General features: G+C 42.2%; 2 protein-coding genes across 2 annotated transcripts; one reads left to right on the forward strand and one right to left on the reverse strand.

Annotated features, from left to right (window-relative positions):
* Positions 1-5,556: 5,556 nt before the first annotated feature.
* LOC133920658 (UDP-glycosyltransferase 73E1-like) lies at positions 5,557-7,199 on the forward strand. The gene has a single exon (XM_062365255.1). It carries the CDS (start codon positions 5,563-5,565, stop codon positions 7,066-7,068), a length of 1,506 nt encoding a protein of 501 aa, XP_062221239.1. The 5' UTR covers positions 5,557-5,562; the 3' UTR covers positions 7,069-7,199.
* A 6,129-nt stretch (positions 7,200-13,328) lies between these two features.
* LOC133922424 (uncharacterized) lies at positions 13,329-18,224 on the reverse strand. The gene is made up of 5 exons (XM_062367755.1): positions 17,975-18,224; positions 17,744-17,832; positions 14,184-15,032; positions 13,928-14,077; positions 13,329-13,845 (listed from the first exon to the last, which is right to left on the reverse strand). The coding sequence occupies exons 1-5, from the start codon at positions 18,057-18,059 to the stop codon at positions 13,441-13,443; spliced, it is 1,578 nt and encodes a 525-aa protein (XP_062223739.1). The 5' UTR covers positions 18,060-18,224; the 3' UTR covers positions 13,329-13,440.
* Between the last annotated feature and the right edge of the window lie 305 nt (positions 18,225-18,529).

Raw genomic sequence — 18,529 nt, forward strand, 5'->3', positions numbered from 1 at the left:
AATTCATTTATCTGTTTGTCATGGCTTCTGTGACTTCTCTTTTGTTGCATCCATAAAACTTATTAAAACATATACTTGACAAACATGTTAGTCGCATTGACTATATTGTCATTAATCACTAAAATCATATGCATTCCCTAAGATGACCATATTCGCTATAGCAGGAAGTGAAAGTTGGGTTGATATCACTGTCGATCTTTTAGAACTAGCAGTGTAGCCTTTTTCAGCAAAAAAAAGAAAAGAAATCGATCCCACTGTGCCACCACCGGACCTCGTCATGCCGCTCCTAGATCCCGCTAACGTGGCACCCAGGACCTCGCCGTGGATCCTGCCACTGTGATGCCCTACACACAGAAACACAGTGGCACGAAGGCCATCGCCACAGCACTGAAACGCCCACCCACGCGCAGAGCACTAGGGAGAGAGGGAGGGGGAGCCGTTGTGACACCTAGGGGTCGCCTGGATGTGTGCTGTTGTCAGATCCCGCCCATCGCCAGTTTGCTGCTTCTATCGTTGTGCACCAGATGTGGCGAGCCGAAGGTGGTGACACCTCGGAGGAAGGCGGGCTAGGCGTGGTGACGTTGGCGTAGCTGATGTTGGAGAAGGAGACCTAAGTGGAGGCAACAGCTATGGAGAAGGCTCTCACACAGGGTCCAAGCGTCTTGACCCTCGATGCGTCAGGGAGATCGAGGGCACCGGAGTTGGTGAAGCCCGTTGCTTCGTCGAGATGGCCTCTTCCCTCCCAGATCTGAAAGGTCCATCGATGGTGGTGGAGGGGGTGGTCATCGTTGTGCCACGCGGAGGAGCTAGCTTGACCACTCAACGGAGGGAGGCCAGGAGGCCGGCACGCGGGGCACTGGGATAGAGAGATAGAGGGAGGGAGCCAGGTGTGGATCGGATAAAGACTAGGACAGAGAGGGAAGACGAGTGGGACTTAACAATTTTTTTGGTACGAACGTGAGCGAGCGAATGTGAAAGTGAGGAAAAAGCAGAGTGGATGAGAATTTCAAATCTGACTCCTAGTTCACTGTCGTTTCATAATAAAAATCAATAGTGATAATGACCTATCATTGTCGATTGTTTTCTAAAACCGGTAATGATACTGGTTTTTTATGAACCGACAGTGATAATCATATCACTACCAGTTCTAGCCTAACCGGTAGTGACGAGGCAATAAATAAGATCATTTCTATAATAGTGCGTTGAGAAGGGTACGAGGCCAGCTCAGAAATGACCAGCACGCCCACATCGTATTGTGCGCCTACCTATGGAAAACCTACAGGAGTAAGATCCGTATCTTTCACGTAGTTTGAAGGGACAAGGATCCCCTGATGTCGCGTGTCGTCACTGATGTAGTTTGAAGGCACTGTATTGATTGGTTTGTTAGGGCAGTCTATTCAGACCTACTTGATCTCTTGCACCAAAAAAAGAAGCATGACAGGTACTGTACATGCGGCTGCCGTCGCAATTGTTCCTCAATAAAGCTTCTTTTATAGGAAAAAAAAACTTGCTGGTTGGTGTTAGATAGGTGTATGTTGACAAATATTGAACACTGGCCTTATTTGCTTCCATGGGTAAATCAGTAGTGACCTAGCAACATGAAAGTGTGTCGAAAATGTTACTCCGCACCATAGGGTATACACACACTCTATTTCGATCGTCTATTCCTCTTATTCATTCGTGAATCCTCTTACTTACCTTATGTTTTTTTAATTAACCTTTCGACATGAACCTTAATGCAAATACGTAGTCAAGATAAAGGATACATACGCACCATATTGTACAATTTTCCCATCTCAAGTAGTGCACTTGTCATGCGACGATCACCTATACAAGAAAGGTAACTGGTGCATCATCACTGTCGACGTCGACCTTTTTGGATGACGCATGGACTAATTGTTAGCCCCGAACAAAGTTGGGCGTGAATACGCAGAGAAAGGTCGTTTAGCGTTTCGTGGCAACGACAGGTACATATGCGAATTGGCGAACTTTTATTCCTTGGCTTCGGAAAGCACCCGATTAGGAGGCCATTCTTTCTAGCCACCCTGCTTGGCTGTTCAGTATGCGCAGAGCGCGCAGTAACTGGGCCCACGTGTTTCTCTCGCATAAAAGGAAAAGTATACTACATTTTTTTTTTCAGACACCTTTCTCATCTCAGTCTGATCATAACCTTACAAAAATGGTAAAATTTTGAAAACATATCAAGATAAGTGAGTAGCGAGTCCGTATGATTTTCTGAGAGGAGATCTTAGACCAATTTGAGAATAAATCACTATATAAAAAATAGACAAAAAAGACACGAAATTAGTGACGAATCGTCAGAACCCGTCATTAATGTACCATCTAATCTGATCGGGATCCGATATAGACCTGTCACTAATAAGTGGTCATTAGTAACAGATCGTAATATCATCCATCATTAATGATAATAGTGACGGATTAAGTTATGGTCCGTCACTAATGACTAACTTATCATTAATAGGTCGTCCTATGTCAGTCATCAGTAACGGATCAAGTTGTAGTCCGTCACAAATCATCAGTGATGGGTTGTCCGACAAGTCGTTAGTGGCGGGTCAAGATGTGACCTATCACAAACAACAGTATTTTTCTATTCTTTTTCTCTTATTTTTTTCTCACCTTAACAGCACTAAAAGGAAAATGAAACAAGGTTGTGAGATTGAGAAAAATATATATAGAGTTGTATGTTGTACTCGTAACACTAGTATTTATCAAACACTTAAGATACTCATGTTGTTAATTTTTATTAATTGGATTGGAGTTGATTATTTATTTTATCTTAGTTATTCGTTATTATTCTTATGAATTGATTGGATTGGTTCATTATTGTTCCTTTTAATTAATCAAAACCACATACATCTGAAGAAAGAAAGTCAGACTAAGTTGGATTTACATAGCCTCTCATTTTAGAATAGATGGAATAAAATATGCTATTCATAAATTTTTATTATTATTTTTTCTCATCTCACTAGCATTAGAATAGGAACCATCATACATTTATACTCAAGTTTGATGTAAGGGATGATGGCTATGAACACAAACACATGTTTCAAAAATGGTGCAGAAACTTCAGGGATGAAAACTCAATCTTTCAAGCTGAGGTCGAATTTTTTTTTTTTTTTGAACCCGGCGGATTGGGAGAGAAACGGATGTAACTTTTTATGTAGATATTCATAGAGTACAAAAACGTCAAAATCGCAGTCCATATGTAAAGTTATGTCTGTTTTACCAAAATCATTCTAGTTCACTTATCAAATTGCAATCATTTACTTGAGATATTTAGAAATTCATTAAATATTAATACAAATTTAGATGAAGAAAAATTTTATAGGTAAAATTATAACTCTCGACGAAATTTGTTAAAATCAGTCATTAGTGACGGGCCAAGGTTACAATCCATCACTAGTGTTCAGTCATTAGTCACAGGTCATGGTTCTGACCCGTCACTAATAATTTTTGGCAAAAAAAGTTAAAGGATAAAATATCCGGTTTCTATCACAAGTATGTGATAGAAGAGGTGGTAAGGAGCTATGCGTGCAAGTCGCTAGTTCGATTTCCACAGAAAGTAGTGTGAAAAATAGTGTGGCTTATGGGGTATATGCGATGAGCCTACGTTGGGATGGGATAACAATTTTTTTTTTTTTGACTTTTTTCGTGTCAAAAAATATGAAAAATGTTTATCAGTCATAAGTGATAGGTCAAAATTACGACCCGTCACTAATGTTCAGTTATTAGTGATGGGTCACGATTATGACCCATCAGACCCATCACTAATGACGTAACTCGTTACTAATGATCTCTAATTAGTGACACGCTCGAGGTAACGGGTGCGAACCCGTCACTAATTACGATTATCACTCGTCACTGCATGCCTTTTTTCATGTAGTGAATAATGTGAGCAATTTGATTTTTTTTACAAGAAAGTTCATACAAATTCAGAAGTAAATTTGTATAAACTCAGAAGAAAATTAGTAGAACTTAGATAGCAAAAAAATTTAATTTGCAAGCAAGTTCATACAACTCAGAGAGCAATTCTGTTTCAATTAACACCAAATATCCGTATGAATTCATAGAGTAAAATTGTTCCAATTTACAAGAAAATTTATGTCAACACAGAGAGCATATTTATTTCAAGTTTACAAGCAAATCCATATGTTCCATAGAGCAAATTTGTTTCAATCTACCAGCAAATTTGTACAAAATCGGTATGATTTTGAAGGACCTTTTTGTGAAATGGGAAAACATGGCTACATAGGGCTTCAATTTACAAGCAAATCCATGCAACTGAGAGAGCAATTATGTTTCAATTAACAAGCAGATATCCGTTAGAATTCATAGAGTAAAATTGTTCCAATTTACAAAAAAATTGATGCCAACTTAGAAATTATATTTGTTTCTAGTTTAGAAGCAAATTCATATGTTCCAGAGAGCAAATTTGTTTCAATCTACAAACAAATTCATAAAAATTGCATGAATTTGAAGCATTTTTGTGAAATGGGAAAGCAGGGATGCACGGAGCTTCAAAAATTCAAGGCACTGGAGGAGCATCGCTAGAAAAACACCACAAACATGGATCGATGCAAATTTGAGTGATGAAACAAGAACAAAAAAACATCCTCACATTGATTCGTGAGAGAGAGAAATGAGAAAAAATAACAACAAAAACTGCAAACTCATTTTGCCTCCAACTCCCTCCCCAAGTGCTCTCCATGCTTAGATCATAATCATAGAACACAAATTGGAAACTGCACCGTAGAAAAATCAAAATCACTAAAAGAAAGATGTTTAGGCTTGCCAAGCGTGAGATTTGGGGGTGATTCCCCTTCAGGAGAGAAAGAGAGAGAGAGAGATTTGGGAGCGATTTCTCTTTAGGAGAGAGATGCAGAGAGAGATTTGGGGGATTCTCCTTCCTGAGAGATGGAGAGAGAGAGATTTGGGGCGATTCCTCTTCAGGAGAGAGAGATATTTTGGAGGATTCCACTTGAGGAGAGAGATGTGAGATCCTAGATGCTAAAATAGTGGAGATGGTGCTGCAGCCTGCAGATAGGAAAATGACTACAACACGAGAGTTTATGCGATGTGGGAGGCAGAGACAGTGACACCCATACGAGAAAGAGGAAAGAGCAATGGGGTGGGGTGGGACCAACGAGGCCTTGATGTCTGTGGTAGATCAACCGGCGGGTAGAGCGCACTTCTGTATTTGATGGTGAACGTAATAAGTAGAGTGAAAATAATAAGTAGAGTGAAAATAATGCAATAATTCCTTTTACTTTTCTCCGTGGACTAACATTTTGAAAAGATAACTCCGGGATAAATGGACGTATTTTGCGCAACGAAAGGAGTAAAATAAATGTGGCGAGAAAACAAAAGCGAGTCGATTTCAATGGCTCTAGCAGCTTGAGAGCTTGCACCGTTCTCAGTGGCAAATACAAAATCTTCGTTGTAGATTGTAGACCATCACTTCTGATGCCACTCGAGGGCCAACATTCTCTCTATCCACCCGGCTTCTCGTCTTGGTCCGTGTCACTCGCTTCTAGCAACACCATGTCGACAATGGCGCCCACGGAGCATGCCCTCGCAGCTGCCACGACAGCAACGCCGCCGCCGCACTTCGTCACCGTCCCTCTCGCGGCGCAGGGCCACATCATCCCCCTGGTAGGCCTCGCGCGCCTCCTAGCGGAGCGCGGCGCGCGCGCGAGCGTCGTCACCACGCCGCTCAACGTCGCGCGGCTGCGGGGCGTGGCCGAGCAGGCCGCTCGCGCCGGGCTGCCCCTCGAGTTCGTCGGGCTGCCGTTCCAGCCGCCCGACGCCGGCTTGCCCCTGGACTGCCAGAACTTCGACATGCTCGACGACAACAGCCAGTTCAACCCCTTCTTCGACGCGTTGCGCGAGCTCGCCGGTCCGTTCGATGCCTACGTGCGCGCTCTGGCGCCGCGCCCGAGCTGCATCATCTCCGACTGGTGCAACCCGTGGACGGCTGGCGTGGCCAGTGGCCTCGGCATCCCTCGGCTGTTCTTCTACGGGCCATCATGCTTCTTCTCGCTCTGCGACCTCAAAGCCACCGAGCACGGGCTGCACGAGCGGATTGCCGCGGGCGACGACCGGGAGCAGTACGTCGTGCCAGGAGTACCGGTGCCCGTGAAGGTGACCAAGGCCACAGCCCCTGGTTTCTTAACCCACCCAGGGTGCGAGATGTTTCGCTATGAGTCCATAGAGGCCATGCGCACGGCCGATGGCGTGGTGGTGAACACGTTCTTGGACCTCGAGGCCCAGTTCGTCGCGTGCTACGAGACGGCGCTGGGCAAGCCGGTGTGGACGGTCGGTCCGCTCAGCCTCGTCAACCGGGACTTGGAGGCCACGGCGTCGCTCGGGAAGACGGTCGCAGTTAACCAGCAGGCGATCACGGCGTGGCTTGACGAGCAGGCCCCCGACTCCGTCATGTACGTCAGCTTCGGCAGCATCGCGCGGAAGTTTTCGAAGCAGCTGTTCGAGGTCGGCCACGGCCTCAAGGATTCCGGCAATCCGTTCCTCTGGGTTGTGAAGGAATCCGAGGCGACTTCACCGGAGGTCCAACAATGGCTCCACGCCCTGGAGGAGTGCACGGCCGGGCGCGGTCTCGTGGTGCGCGGGTGGGCACCGCAGCTCACCGTCCTGTCGCACCGCGCCGTCGGGGGCTTCGTCACGCACTGCGGGTGGAACTCGCTCCTTGAGGCCATCGCCCACGGCGTGCCGGTGGTGACGTGGCCGCACTTCGAGGACCAGTTCCTGAACGAGCGGCTGGCCGTGGACGTGCTCGGGGTCGGCGTGCCCATAGGCGTGACGGCCCCCGTATTCATTCTGGACGACGAGCCCGTGCCGGTTGTGCGGGGCGACATCTTGCGCGCTGTGTCCGCGCTGATGGGCGGAGGCGAGGAGGCCGACGAGAGGAGGAGGAAGGCCAAGGAGTACGGAGAGAAAGCTCGGAGGGCCATGGAGAAAGGAGGCTCGTCGTACGAAAACCTGACGCGGCTAATAGAAAGCTTCGTGCAGAGTGGAGTCAAAGAACACTAGGACAGATCAGTACAAGGCTCCTACGTTGCTAGAATTCTTCGACTTCACTGCATGATGCGCGATCTCATGAGTTATGAATAGTGGCTTTTGTCGTATTATTTGTGATAATATGAGCATATATATATATATATATATATATATACATCTCTCAAGAAAAATATAACAAGAGCAGCATAATACAAATGTCAAAAATATGATCATGAAACATATGGCTAACAGAAAATATCACAGAAATAATTTAACAAGTATCTGAAATAGTACTGAATATGATGTGATATGAAAATAGCTCTCAGATTTTTCTTGTCAGTTGGCCCTAAATCTTTGAAAATCTGCTCCTAAACTGATCTTTTACTCATATCACCAATTAAACTAGAATATGATATCACACCTAGAAAACCATCTTGATATACAATACTCTGAAAGCTACAAACACCTGGACAGAGCTACAGATTAAGATTATACTGAAAAAATAGGCTCAGTACAGCTAGAGTTTTCTGCGCAAAGAACAACAGGAACACTGAACTTCAAGCACAGCTTACTAAACACCAAACCAATATCATAGAACATACTGAGACCAATAATCAAGACTCATGTCCAGGTGTTACATACAATAGGCAGTGACAGAAAAAGTAAGGATTCACAATCGGCTAATCAACACGCCGATCTACACATAGCAAATCACAAAAACAGAGCACTGCCTATACCTTTGACAATCAGAGTATCAAGACCGTTTCTATTGTACTCACTATTCTAATTCAATTTCAATAGAATTGATCATCACAGAGCATGTAAATCAGGCATCTATACATTCAAATCAGAAGGGAAAAGAAAAGCTTACAGTGCAACTTGTTGAAGAGTGATAATCGAGGTAAGGCACGGCTCAAATCCCGCTGACCCAGAAATCCAACCACATGCCGTTTCCGCCGGTGTGAGAGATGACAGAGATACAAGACCTCTACCGCACTGCCACTGAAGTACGGGCGAGCCTCAACAGTGCAGCTCTGCCCACCAACAGACCTTCCTCCTGAACTGAGCACCGGCCAAAGCACGAGTTGAACTCGGACTCAAACACACCAATGCACCCGAGAGGAAATCACAGGGGAGACAAACAAAAGTGAATCAAACTCTTCCAACAACAACGTGAGGGATAGGAGAGGATATATATGAGTTTGGCCCCATGGCAGGCACTCGGCCATAGCCATACCTCCAAATCTCCCGCGGCCACCTTCCATCCGACTGCTCCAGGAACCGAAGCAGCCGGCCAAGGTATCCAGGAGCTCAATCCGCCCTTGAGACGCGCTAAAGATGCGACCTCAGGTCGTTTTGCCGCCGCCAGCACCCGCCCTGGAGGCGCACTGATGATGCGGCCTCAGGCCGTTGTGCCACCGCCAGCTCCCAGAAAGGGATCAAACCCCTCAGCTCAGAGAAAAAGCGATCCTCTTCCCAACCCTAGCTGCCGACTAGAGGCTGCCCTTCACGGGCCTCGGCCGAAAGCAAATGAAGCAGCCCGGTCCAACAGCCCACAAGTCGGCCCAAGGCATGAACACATCGAAATTTCCAAAGTATACAACAGCTTCAGCCTTCATGCATGAGCATGATCTGTTGCATCCCGTAATTTTCATCTCTATACAATTTGCCACTTGGTTACCTGTTGTGGAGGCATAGTGTAATACCCCAGATATTAAAGAAATAAATTGTGAATATTTTATAAATAAAGTTTCGAGAAGGTGAAAATTTGACTTTTCATCTGTACCTCGGATGGATGATCGAAGACCTTGGATGTGTAGAGCTCATCGAAACAAATCTGTTTGACTATTTAAACGTCATATTTGGACAACAGATGAATTCATGGCAAACCTAATAAATTTAGATCATTGGTTTATTAAAAAAAAGAGGGTCGAGACCGAGCCGGTCACGAGACGGACTCAACCTCAAGTGCGCTTCATAAAGGGTAAGGCATGCCAGCCACTAACCCTAGCTGCCTGCCGCTTACTATGCCACCACGCGCACGCCGTGTGTCGTCCTTTGGCTGATGCTGCTATTGTGCGGTGCCAAGGCAGCAGGGAGAAGAAAAGAGCAGGAAGGAAGAGCGAAGAAGAAGGAAGAAGAGGGGAAATGGGAAATTTCACAAACTCGCCGAAATTCGTCGTTGATTCATCTTCTCCTCGGCAAGGGTAACCTCTATGTGGTCCCCAGCTGTTCTTAGATCAATTTTGATGGTAGGATTCGTCATCAGAGTTGGGATTGTCAATCCGATTTGTGTGCATCGGCTTAATTCAAAAACTAAGATTAATTGGTGCTAAATTTGGCCATAAAACTAAAACGAAATAGTGTACTGCATAAATCTCGTGGAATCCTCACATTTCTCAAACAGATCCAAAGCTACTAAGGGTAAGATCCAAATTATATACTACTATAAAATAGGTCCTCATAACCGGTTTTGGAACCGACGATGAATAAGCGGCAATAATACTCAGTAGTATCACTGCCGATTTTAAAACCGCCAATGATATTTGATCCTAAATCCGATGTTTTTAAGACCAATTTTTTTGCACTTGACGAACAACCCCCCCCCCCCTCCGTGTGTTTTCTCTGACTTGTGACGACCTCTGTAACTTTTGTGGGAGTTGAACTCTTGAATATAGCAATTTACGTGCCCGAGCAATGTATGGGATTTGAACACACGATCTCCCCCTCGTGCGAAGCTTTCTTACTATTTCACCTCACAGTCTTACTTGATTGTTATGTGATAATTTATTTATTTATTATCTTTTCTGCTTAAATTTTTAGACGATTATTTAGGTATATAGATGGCTTTAGATGAAAAAGTTATCAACTATAAAATTATACATCTCATTGAGAGATACAATTTTCATAGTTTATCTCCATCTGATTTTGTATATAAAAGTTTGTCTCTGCTCTGTACACTGTTCGGTAAACCAACCATAACTTTTACATCCAGAGTCCAATTTTAATGTTTGATATTTACTTTCAAAGCTAACGAGGATGCGCATCTGAAAAATACACTTATTTATACATGTACCTTTCTTGACTCTCAAAAAGACTCAGAAGACTCTCACTAGGACATTTGAAGTTTTTGATCAAAAATTGACCTCTCTTATTTGCCTAAAACTTCATGGAGACACTATATTTGAAAGTCAGTGTTGCATAGACGTTTCATCAATTCAAGTTACCAAACTCGTGATAAAAACCTTTAAAGTTACCGTTTTCAACTTTATGGTCATGTGCGTGATTTTTTCAATCATTTCTACTAGTATTATATCGGCAATTTACTTTGTGGTCAAGTATGTGATTTTTCCTTTGATAGTTTTTAGATAATTATTTAGACTTCTATATGATTTTAAATAAAAAAGTTATCAACTACAAAGTTGTAAATCTCATTGAGTGCTACAACTTTCATATAAAGTTTATCGCCATCTGACCAAGTATGAATAGTTTGAATTTTCAAAGATAAATTGCATTTTATTATCATTACCGGTTAATATAACGAACTGGTAGTACATTTTATAATCAAGTATCACTATCAATTCATATTACTTGCTGAATGAGCTATTACTGTCAATTTTAGGGGTTATTTTCTAACCGAGAGTAAAAGTGGGACAATAATAACATTTTTTTAATAGTGATAAGACTGGAAAATTAAGATCACAATATTGTACAGGGTGAGCTTCGCTCTTTTGTCACGCTAAATATTGCATACTTTAAAATGCCATTTAACAAGTAAGGCCCCCGATGTTTGTCATTGTGGACATTTTTAGCTCTGATCCCACGTATCAGGAGCTATTCGTTATAATATCTCTGGCCATCTCCTCGTCTCCCCAATTAGCGCCGACAAACACCCGAGCAGCAGCTCCTACTTAGAGTCGCCACTGTCCACGTGTAGCCAGCCACACACGGCTACCTCTCGGACCTCCGGCCAGCTGCCAGTCCTCCTTCTCCACCGATCCCTACCCTTAAATCCATCTCAAAGATGATTTGCAGGTGTCACAAATAGAAATATATATTTTTATAAAATAAACAAGTTATGATGAATCTAATCAATTTTTATTGTTTATATAAGTTAATCAAGTAATCACGGTAAAAAGTTAGATCATATTTTTTCTTTCAAAAATATATTTAATATCTTATTATTTACCTTTCATATCTAGACGTTTAATATTTATCTTTCATGTATTTTCAAAAATACATTAAATCACCTATTATTTATTTTTTATATTTAGATATCTAATATTTTTTTTAGTACTGATCACACGTGTAGTTGCTAGTAGTCTAGAAAGTCTCATGTGCTGAGCCCTAATTACGGCTAACAACCAGCACCTTGATTTTATCGGCTTTGGGTATTGGGCCATCACATCCTGCGGAAGGATCTCCTTTTTAAACAAACTCGCTTCCCCTCTCTTTGAAAACAAGACAATATCGAGAACAAACTCTAGCCAATGTAAATCTCAATAATAATAATAATAATAATAATAATAATAATAACAACGGTAGAGCTATTCTACACCCGCTCGTGTGCGCCAGCCAGCTAGCGCGTGTCACGTGACGCTCCAGTTATGCCTGCCCAGCGCCACGTGCTTACACATGCGCGCCTCCTGCCACTTAGTAGTTGTCTAGTAGGTATCATTAGGTATTCAGTAGTTGTTCAGTAGTTCAATAGCTGTTCAGTAGGTATTCATTAGTTGTTAAGTAGTTTAGTTATTGTTGATTAGTGTAAGTAGTTTTAACAGTAAATTATTATTCAGTAGTGGCAATAGTTGTAAGTTATAATATTTTTTTAAAGTAGTGTTAGTAGTTTTTTTCAATAGTATCAATAGGTGTTCAGTAGTTTTAAGTTATAGTAATTTTGTTCAGTAGTGTTAGTAACTTTTTATCAATAGTTATTTAGTAATATCAATAGTTGTCTAATAATTTTAAGTCACAGTATTGATATTACTGAACAGACTATTAATACTATTGGTAACTACTAACACTATTGACATAAACTATTGAACAATTTTACTATAACTTAAAATTATTAATGATTAATGACACTACTGAATAATTTTTCTATGACTTAAAACTATTGAACAACTACTTAAAAAAAACTACTAATAAATCCAAATCATAGTAAATTTCACTACTAAACTACTGATCATTACTGGACTACTAAATACTAAATACTAACGAGCAACTACAGAACTGCTACTAAACTACTGAACACTAATAGACTACTAAACTACTATACTTGTGATGCGCGTAGGCGCAGAAACACGTGGAATGCAAGTGTAGCGGGGTGGGTGCTGGGCACGTGGGCTGCGGGGACATGTGGGGTTGGTGGGCGTGAGAGTTGAGCTGGCTCGATTGGGTCTAGGCGCGTGTAAAATAGTACATATAATAATAATAATAAACTCTAGCCAATGTAAACCATGCACTTGTCTCTGGACGCGTGTCCATATATGTTCAACCATCTCTTGCATGCATAAGATGGGCATGCCATCAGCATAGTGAAAGCACGTCATCTATCAAGTACGTGATTAGAGATTAGCAAGTGTCATTCATGTATGACTGTGGAATATGTTGTCACTGTGCAGTTCTAGATCGCTATTATTTTATATAAATATGTTGTCATTAAATAAAAATTGAGTAAACCGGAATGACCTCAGTGCTGCTTTAATAAAAAATCAAAGAAAATATAAAGCTCTTGAAAAAACGATTTATACTTACCCATAAAATTTAGAACTCGAACTGCAGACCCACCATATACTAAGTCTAGCCGTGCAGTTGCGTGCTATTCGTCTAGTTTAAGTAAAGGGCTCTAGCTAGTTGAAAGAACCAAGCATAAATAGTAAAATTCGTACATTGGTACATTTGTACACAAGAGAAAATTCTAAAGAAGTCAGGAAATGTACATCTTGTTATAACATACACACCTAATAAGGACTGCAAAAACACATACAAAAAAATTAGCGGAGTTGACATAGAGTCTTGTCGTCTTTTCATCGGTGTCATTTGGATTCTTCTAGGAGATTTACTTGCGTTGTTCTTGATACAGCGCACACTGCTTTGTATCTCACAATATCCGATCCAAATCTAAGGACTAATACGCATGAACAGAGATACCAACGTATGAGAGCCAAGGTCGGTTTGATTTGATTATGTCAGAACTCAGAAGGTCGACCAAGCATCAGATGGCACAAAATGAGGATGATGTAGAGTCAAGCAGAGAAATTGGCGTTGGAGTCAAGCAGACGTAAGGTATGTGTTTTAAGGAAGCACAATACATGTAATATTAATGATAACTTAGTAAACAAGGCACAGCACGCACGATGTTACATAGCTAAATATTCAATAATTGAACATTTAACTTGACATCTAGAGCTCCAAAGTATGGCACCAGCTACAAGGCCCCCGAACATCTAACTTAACCGTAGAGGGAACTTTCCCCACGATGTATCTTTCGATGGCCATGAGCCCTCTATTGGCTTCCATGATCATCTGATTAGTAAGTCGGGAGCATTCACCGGTTTTGCGGGCAGAAGTTACAGAACACCTACCCATATCGTCTTTGTCATTCGCATCAAATACGCTGTCCAAGGTGATACATTCCAGTGATGTTGCATTCTCAAGAATATGGCATGTTAGCTCAACCATGCTCTTTGCGGAGCAGAAGCCAAAGATCGTCACATCCTTGAGGCTGTCATGCTTGTGTTCAGACATCTGCCTCATATGTGAGGCATCCCCAAAAATCGAATCAAACTCCATGTAACCCTGATTTACCTGCACAGGATCAAAACTAATGTCACATATATTTGGTTCGCCACAGGTACTAGATATCTTTGCTAGAAGAAGAGTGACTTACACCCAAGATGAAAGTCTCCAAAACAGGAGAAGCGTCGAGAAAAGAAACCAAAGACAAATAATCATATCCTGGGGAAAGATCTCCATCAAGAAAAAATTCCAAGTACTTGAGGTGGAGGAATTTGGCAGCTACCACCGGTGTATTAATCCTCTGCATAAAGATATCTCATATTAATTATATCTCAGGGCATGAGTGCATGACTACAGATAAATTTCATCACACAGGTATATAATAATACAGAGTATCAGATTAATACCTCACTAATTGAAGATAAGGTAAGAGTTTCAATATTTGGCACAATATATGGAAGCTTGGTAATAGCGTAACAGAGAAAGTTGGTATTATTTGAACATCTCATATCTAGGTTCTTCACTTGCAATGACTGTCCGAGTGAGAGTTGTACTAGGTCACCATCAAAGTAGATGGTGGAGAGGTTCGGAGCTTTGCTCTCTATCATTTGCAGCATTCTGCAATAAGAAACAGTCAGCCAGCTGAGTCGCTCCAGCATGCACGGTATCTTCAGGCAGATGATCTCATCGCAAAATATGAGTTCCAACTTCTTCAAAGCAAAAGAATTAGAAAGAAGGCACCCTAACTGTTCCCCTGTGATATGCACGCCATGCAGATACAGATTTGTTAGGCTTCTTAAGCAACCAATGCCAATTGTGGGACGGAAGGCACAATAGGTGAGGTGAAGATGCCGAATCGAGCTTCGATTCCCACCAAATAAAAGTGAGCATGGGAAGGTGTAGCTTTCCCTGTATTTTAAAGGCAGCCAAAGGGTGATATTTTCAATCCCCGGTGTAATAGCAATCTGAAGCCAATTATTGAGATAACAAGTGTCTAGATCGCGGCAATCAAAGATGTCAAGCTCAAGTGTCTTCACGCCAGTGCCTGAGTGGTTTTTCAGAATCTGGTCAACTTTGCTAGTGAAGGCCCTTGCTATATCACCCTTTCCACATGCATTTTGTTTCAAGCCTAGTGTTTCCTTAGTGAGGATGAGGTTGGGATGTCGTTTCCATGAATGTAGAAATGCACGAGATACACAAGCAGCGCGGGCAGAATCTTGCATTGGCATTAGGGAATGTATATGGCACCAGATGTCCTGCACAAGCATGGAAAGATAGTTGAACACTGCGGTTGTAAGGGCAAATGGTTACTTCAACAGAAAACATAGGACCATATGAAAACATTCTACCACAGGTGCTCTGCTCACGTTTGCACAATATGTGCTGCATCAAAAGAGTTGATAGTGCATTGGGAACTATTGCCTAGCATGGCGGTTCGGCCATATTAAACTATGGAAGTGTACACACACTCCTAGGCGAACCAAAAAAGAAAAAAGAACTCTTAGCTAGCAATTAATTGACGCTTTCTGCTTTCTTTGAAGCTAGTTAGTTGAGCTTTCCTTTCAAAAGTGGAAACACTTACTCATTCCTCTTAGTTATTCCCTAGATGATGAACCAGCACTTTGACTACAAATACTACTTGATTTTATGTTACTGGAATACTGTATTAATTAAAGTTAGTGGGTTCAGTTCCTAGATGAGATGCCTCCTTACTTGCATTTCCTAGTTAAGATTAGCTAATCGATTAACTTCTGTATAGGGTACAAAAGGTACTTGTCAATATTTGCATATTGAATCCAACAAATTTGGCAGCGATAGGGTAAGATACATGGCATATAGTTGATATTTGGTAACTAAGATAAGGTAATAGATAAGATATAATAATGGCTTCAAAAAAGTATATGCAGTTTGATTCGCCATCTGTACTAGAATTAGGAAGCATAATAGTGAATTCAATGATCTCGTGTGAGCAGTGAAGCCAGCAAAAATGTGCAAAGTAGGCAGAATGCACAAATAATTTTTTTTTCTTACAAAGACTTTCTTGCAGCAAAACATTTCGACAATGTAATAAGGTATCTCACTTATGCTCAAGTTGTCAAAACTGACCATTTTCCCTTTTCTTCAAGTATGTATATGCATACATGCATGGTTTTAAGCTTGCTCATACTCCTAGTCAAGTCCTGTTACTTGGGACAGTCCTGTAATAGATCTACTGTACAGCATTTCGGTTTTTACAGAAGAAGCTCATGCAGGCAGAATGGCAGAATAAAAGGGAGGTGTTTTGGTCTAAGTCAAGGATATGGAACACGAAGTGTTCTATAAACAGTTTTACTAGGTTGCCTGTATACTGGCAGTGCTCTCATATCACTTTATATGGCCACGAGCCCACAATAACTTGACAATGTCTGCAATGATATATGTGGCTGCATTTAACTGGAGAAGGATTTCAATGGAGCTCCTATAGTAACTGGCCTGTCTTCAAAGGCTAGTAAAGATCGCATATGCACATCTCCAAAGTTTAAAAAGTGAACAGCACACAAGTGGAAGATCTTGCTTAGCAGTATATGATAGACCTTTATAAATTTTGCATATGTACTACAAGGAGTTGTATGAAACAGCATCAACAGTTGTATAATCTGCAGAGCATCAACGGTAGTAAAATCTGCAGATGTAGACACTACGACCTCGCTTTTGGGCGAAGGATAGACGGGAAAAGAAGAGGCGCCTTTGTTCGTTTGTCATTCGTTGGGGATTCATTGCTCGTTCTGCTATTGTCAGTATCGGCAGTCAAGGAAGCATTCTTTCGAGGTATATAAGCTTGACAAGGAAGGCATGTGCTTGACAAGGAAAAAGCCTAAGGACAAGTTGCACAATGAGGGTCCTGGTAAGCATAAACAGCAGCAGGACACAGGAAAGACCACAACGATCACAGCAAAGAAGAACAAGCCACTGCTGATAAGGGAAGATAGATCCACAAACACAAAGTCTACTCCTTATGAAGATACCGAAGATCTAAGATTACAGGCAGACAGTTTCATGCTAAAGTGTTAAAGCTGCAACAGTTAGAACAATGCAATGCTACTAATGCAGGAAGATTATAGGAGGTTGCAGCTCTAGGAATCTAGGAGCACAAGTACGCGGGAGTTTTGACTACAGTCTATTATCTGCTCTGACTAGTCATCTTGGCGTTTGGCATTTGCAAGTGTGCGTTCAAAATCAAGGTTGCTTTACACAAGAGGGCACCTTTCACAGGTGACACATGGGACCATTGTAACAGACTGACCAAGAGATATGATCCAATTTATGACAGATCAGCGCTGTGAAGATACAAAAGGATTTTCCTCTTATTCTAAAATAGATATTTTTTCTAGAACAGGAGCTTTCAAATATACTGTTCAAGCAAGCAATTACAAAGGAAAAGTGGAGCATCCTCCACCCACAAGTGGAGCAAGCTGAGCACACAACTGCACACAGATTATATTTTTATACGCTCCTTAATGTCTTATGTTTTTTTTTAATGACCTAGACAATATCAAAATTGCATTTCTTTTTAGCTTTCATTTAGCTGATTCAAAAAAGCATAAACCAGTGTCGCCCTGGCTCGCTAAAACTTTGAAAGAATCTAGACCTCTGAAACCAGCTATTTTGCATGTGGGAAGGAATTGCAAAGCAGGATCCTGTGACTCGTAAGCCATCTTTTTTAGGTAACGCCATGCCAAAGTGATATCAAGCTGGCTTTTGACTACTTGTGACAGTCTTCAAGTATTAGGTTATGGCAGGATGAAATTTGGCTGTTTGTGTTTCCATGTTTTTAACTGGGAAGTAGTGAGGTACTGGAAGGCCTGTTCACAGATTTTATTTGGCTAGCATAGGCCGACCAATTTGTGCAGTTAGCACGTTCTAAAAAAAAAAAAAACTGTGCAGTTAGATAAGTCATAGTGATTAATAAAAGTCTTTCACACCGTACCGCTGGGAGGTTTGGCCACGAATCTCTGAATCTTTTACCAGGCCGAGAGTTATCCTTCTTCGCTTTAGACATGGAAGGAATCGATCCATCTGGAACACATCATGTATGTACGGTTACCCTATGGATAATACAGATACTAGTACTAGCTAACAGAAGAAAGCAAGATGCTCAAGCGACCACATGAGCACACACGGAAGGAAGTCTCGCCTAGGATCTGTGACGACGACTTACTGCGGACTTGGACTTTGTGACGACGACGACGACGACGCTCCCGCTGCCGCGTACTCATGAGCCGCTTCAGAGACAGCATCCCCATGATTGATGATATCACCTCGCTCCGGATCGAGGCGAGAAATCGAGGGCGGGCGGGCAGCCTCTGTTTTTCTTCCGCTCGATCTGTCCTGCCTCTGCCTAAAAACACCAACCGGGCGGGCGGGGTGGGGACTCGAATCGGAACCAACGAGCCGCCGGCGGGGAGGAGGCAACCGGACGACGCCACGCTAGGGCTTCAGTATTTAAGTCTGCTTGGGCTAGGAGCCTAGACGCTGTCGTCCGCCCCGGCCTTGCTTCCTCACTTTATTTCGGCCCACACGACCCATTATAGAGTATGAGTGGCCCATGTGCTAAGGTACGTTCTTTAAGGTCTTTTTTATATATATTTTTATTTTTCAACATTTGCAAAATACACGGCATTTCAAAATTTTGTACATCTAGACTACCGTCACCCGTTGGAATGGCGAGAGCTTGTGGCGTCCACATCAATGTGTCGCTCAACCAACGAACGAC

Source organism: Phragmites australis, chromosome 6, assembly GCF_958298935.1.
Source record: "Phragmites australis chromosome 6, lpPhrAust1.1, whole genome shotgun sequence".
Taxonomy (NCBI): Eukaryota; Viridiplantae; Streptophyta; class Magnoliopsida; order Poales; family Poaceae; genus Phragmites; species Phragmites australis.

Coding starts and splice junctions, on each gene's coding strand:
- LOC133920658 (XM_062365255.1), top strand. CDS start 5,563: ATGTCGACAATGGCGCCCACGGAGCATGCCCTCGCAGCTGCCACGACA.
- LOC133922424 (XM_062367755.1), bottom strand. CDS start 18,059: ATGGGGATGCTGTCTCTGAAGCGGCTCATGAGTACGCGGCAGCGGGAG. Junction 14,078..14,183: donor CCTTATCTTCAATTAGTGAG/GTATTAATCTGA, acceptor ATCTTTATGCAG/AGGATTAATACACCGGTGGT. Junction 13,846..13,927: donor TGGAGACTTTCATCTTGGGT/GTAAGTCACTCT, acceptor GATCCTGTGCAG/GTAAATCAGGGTTACATGGA.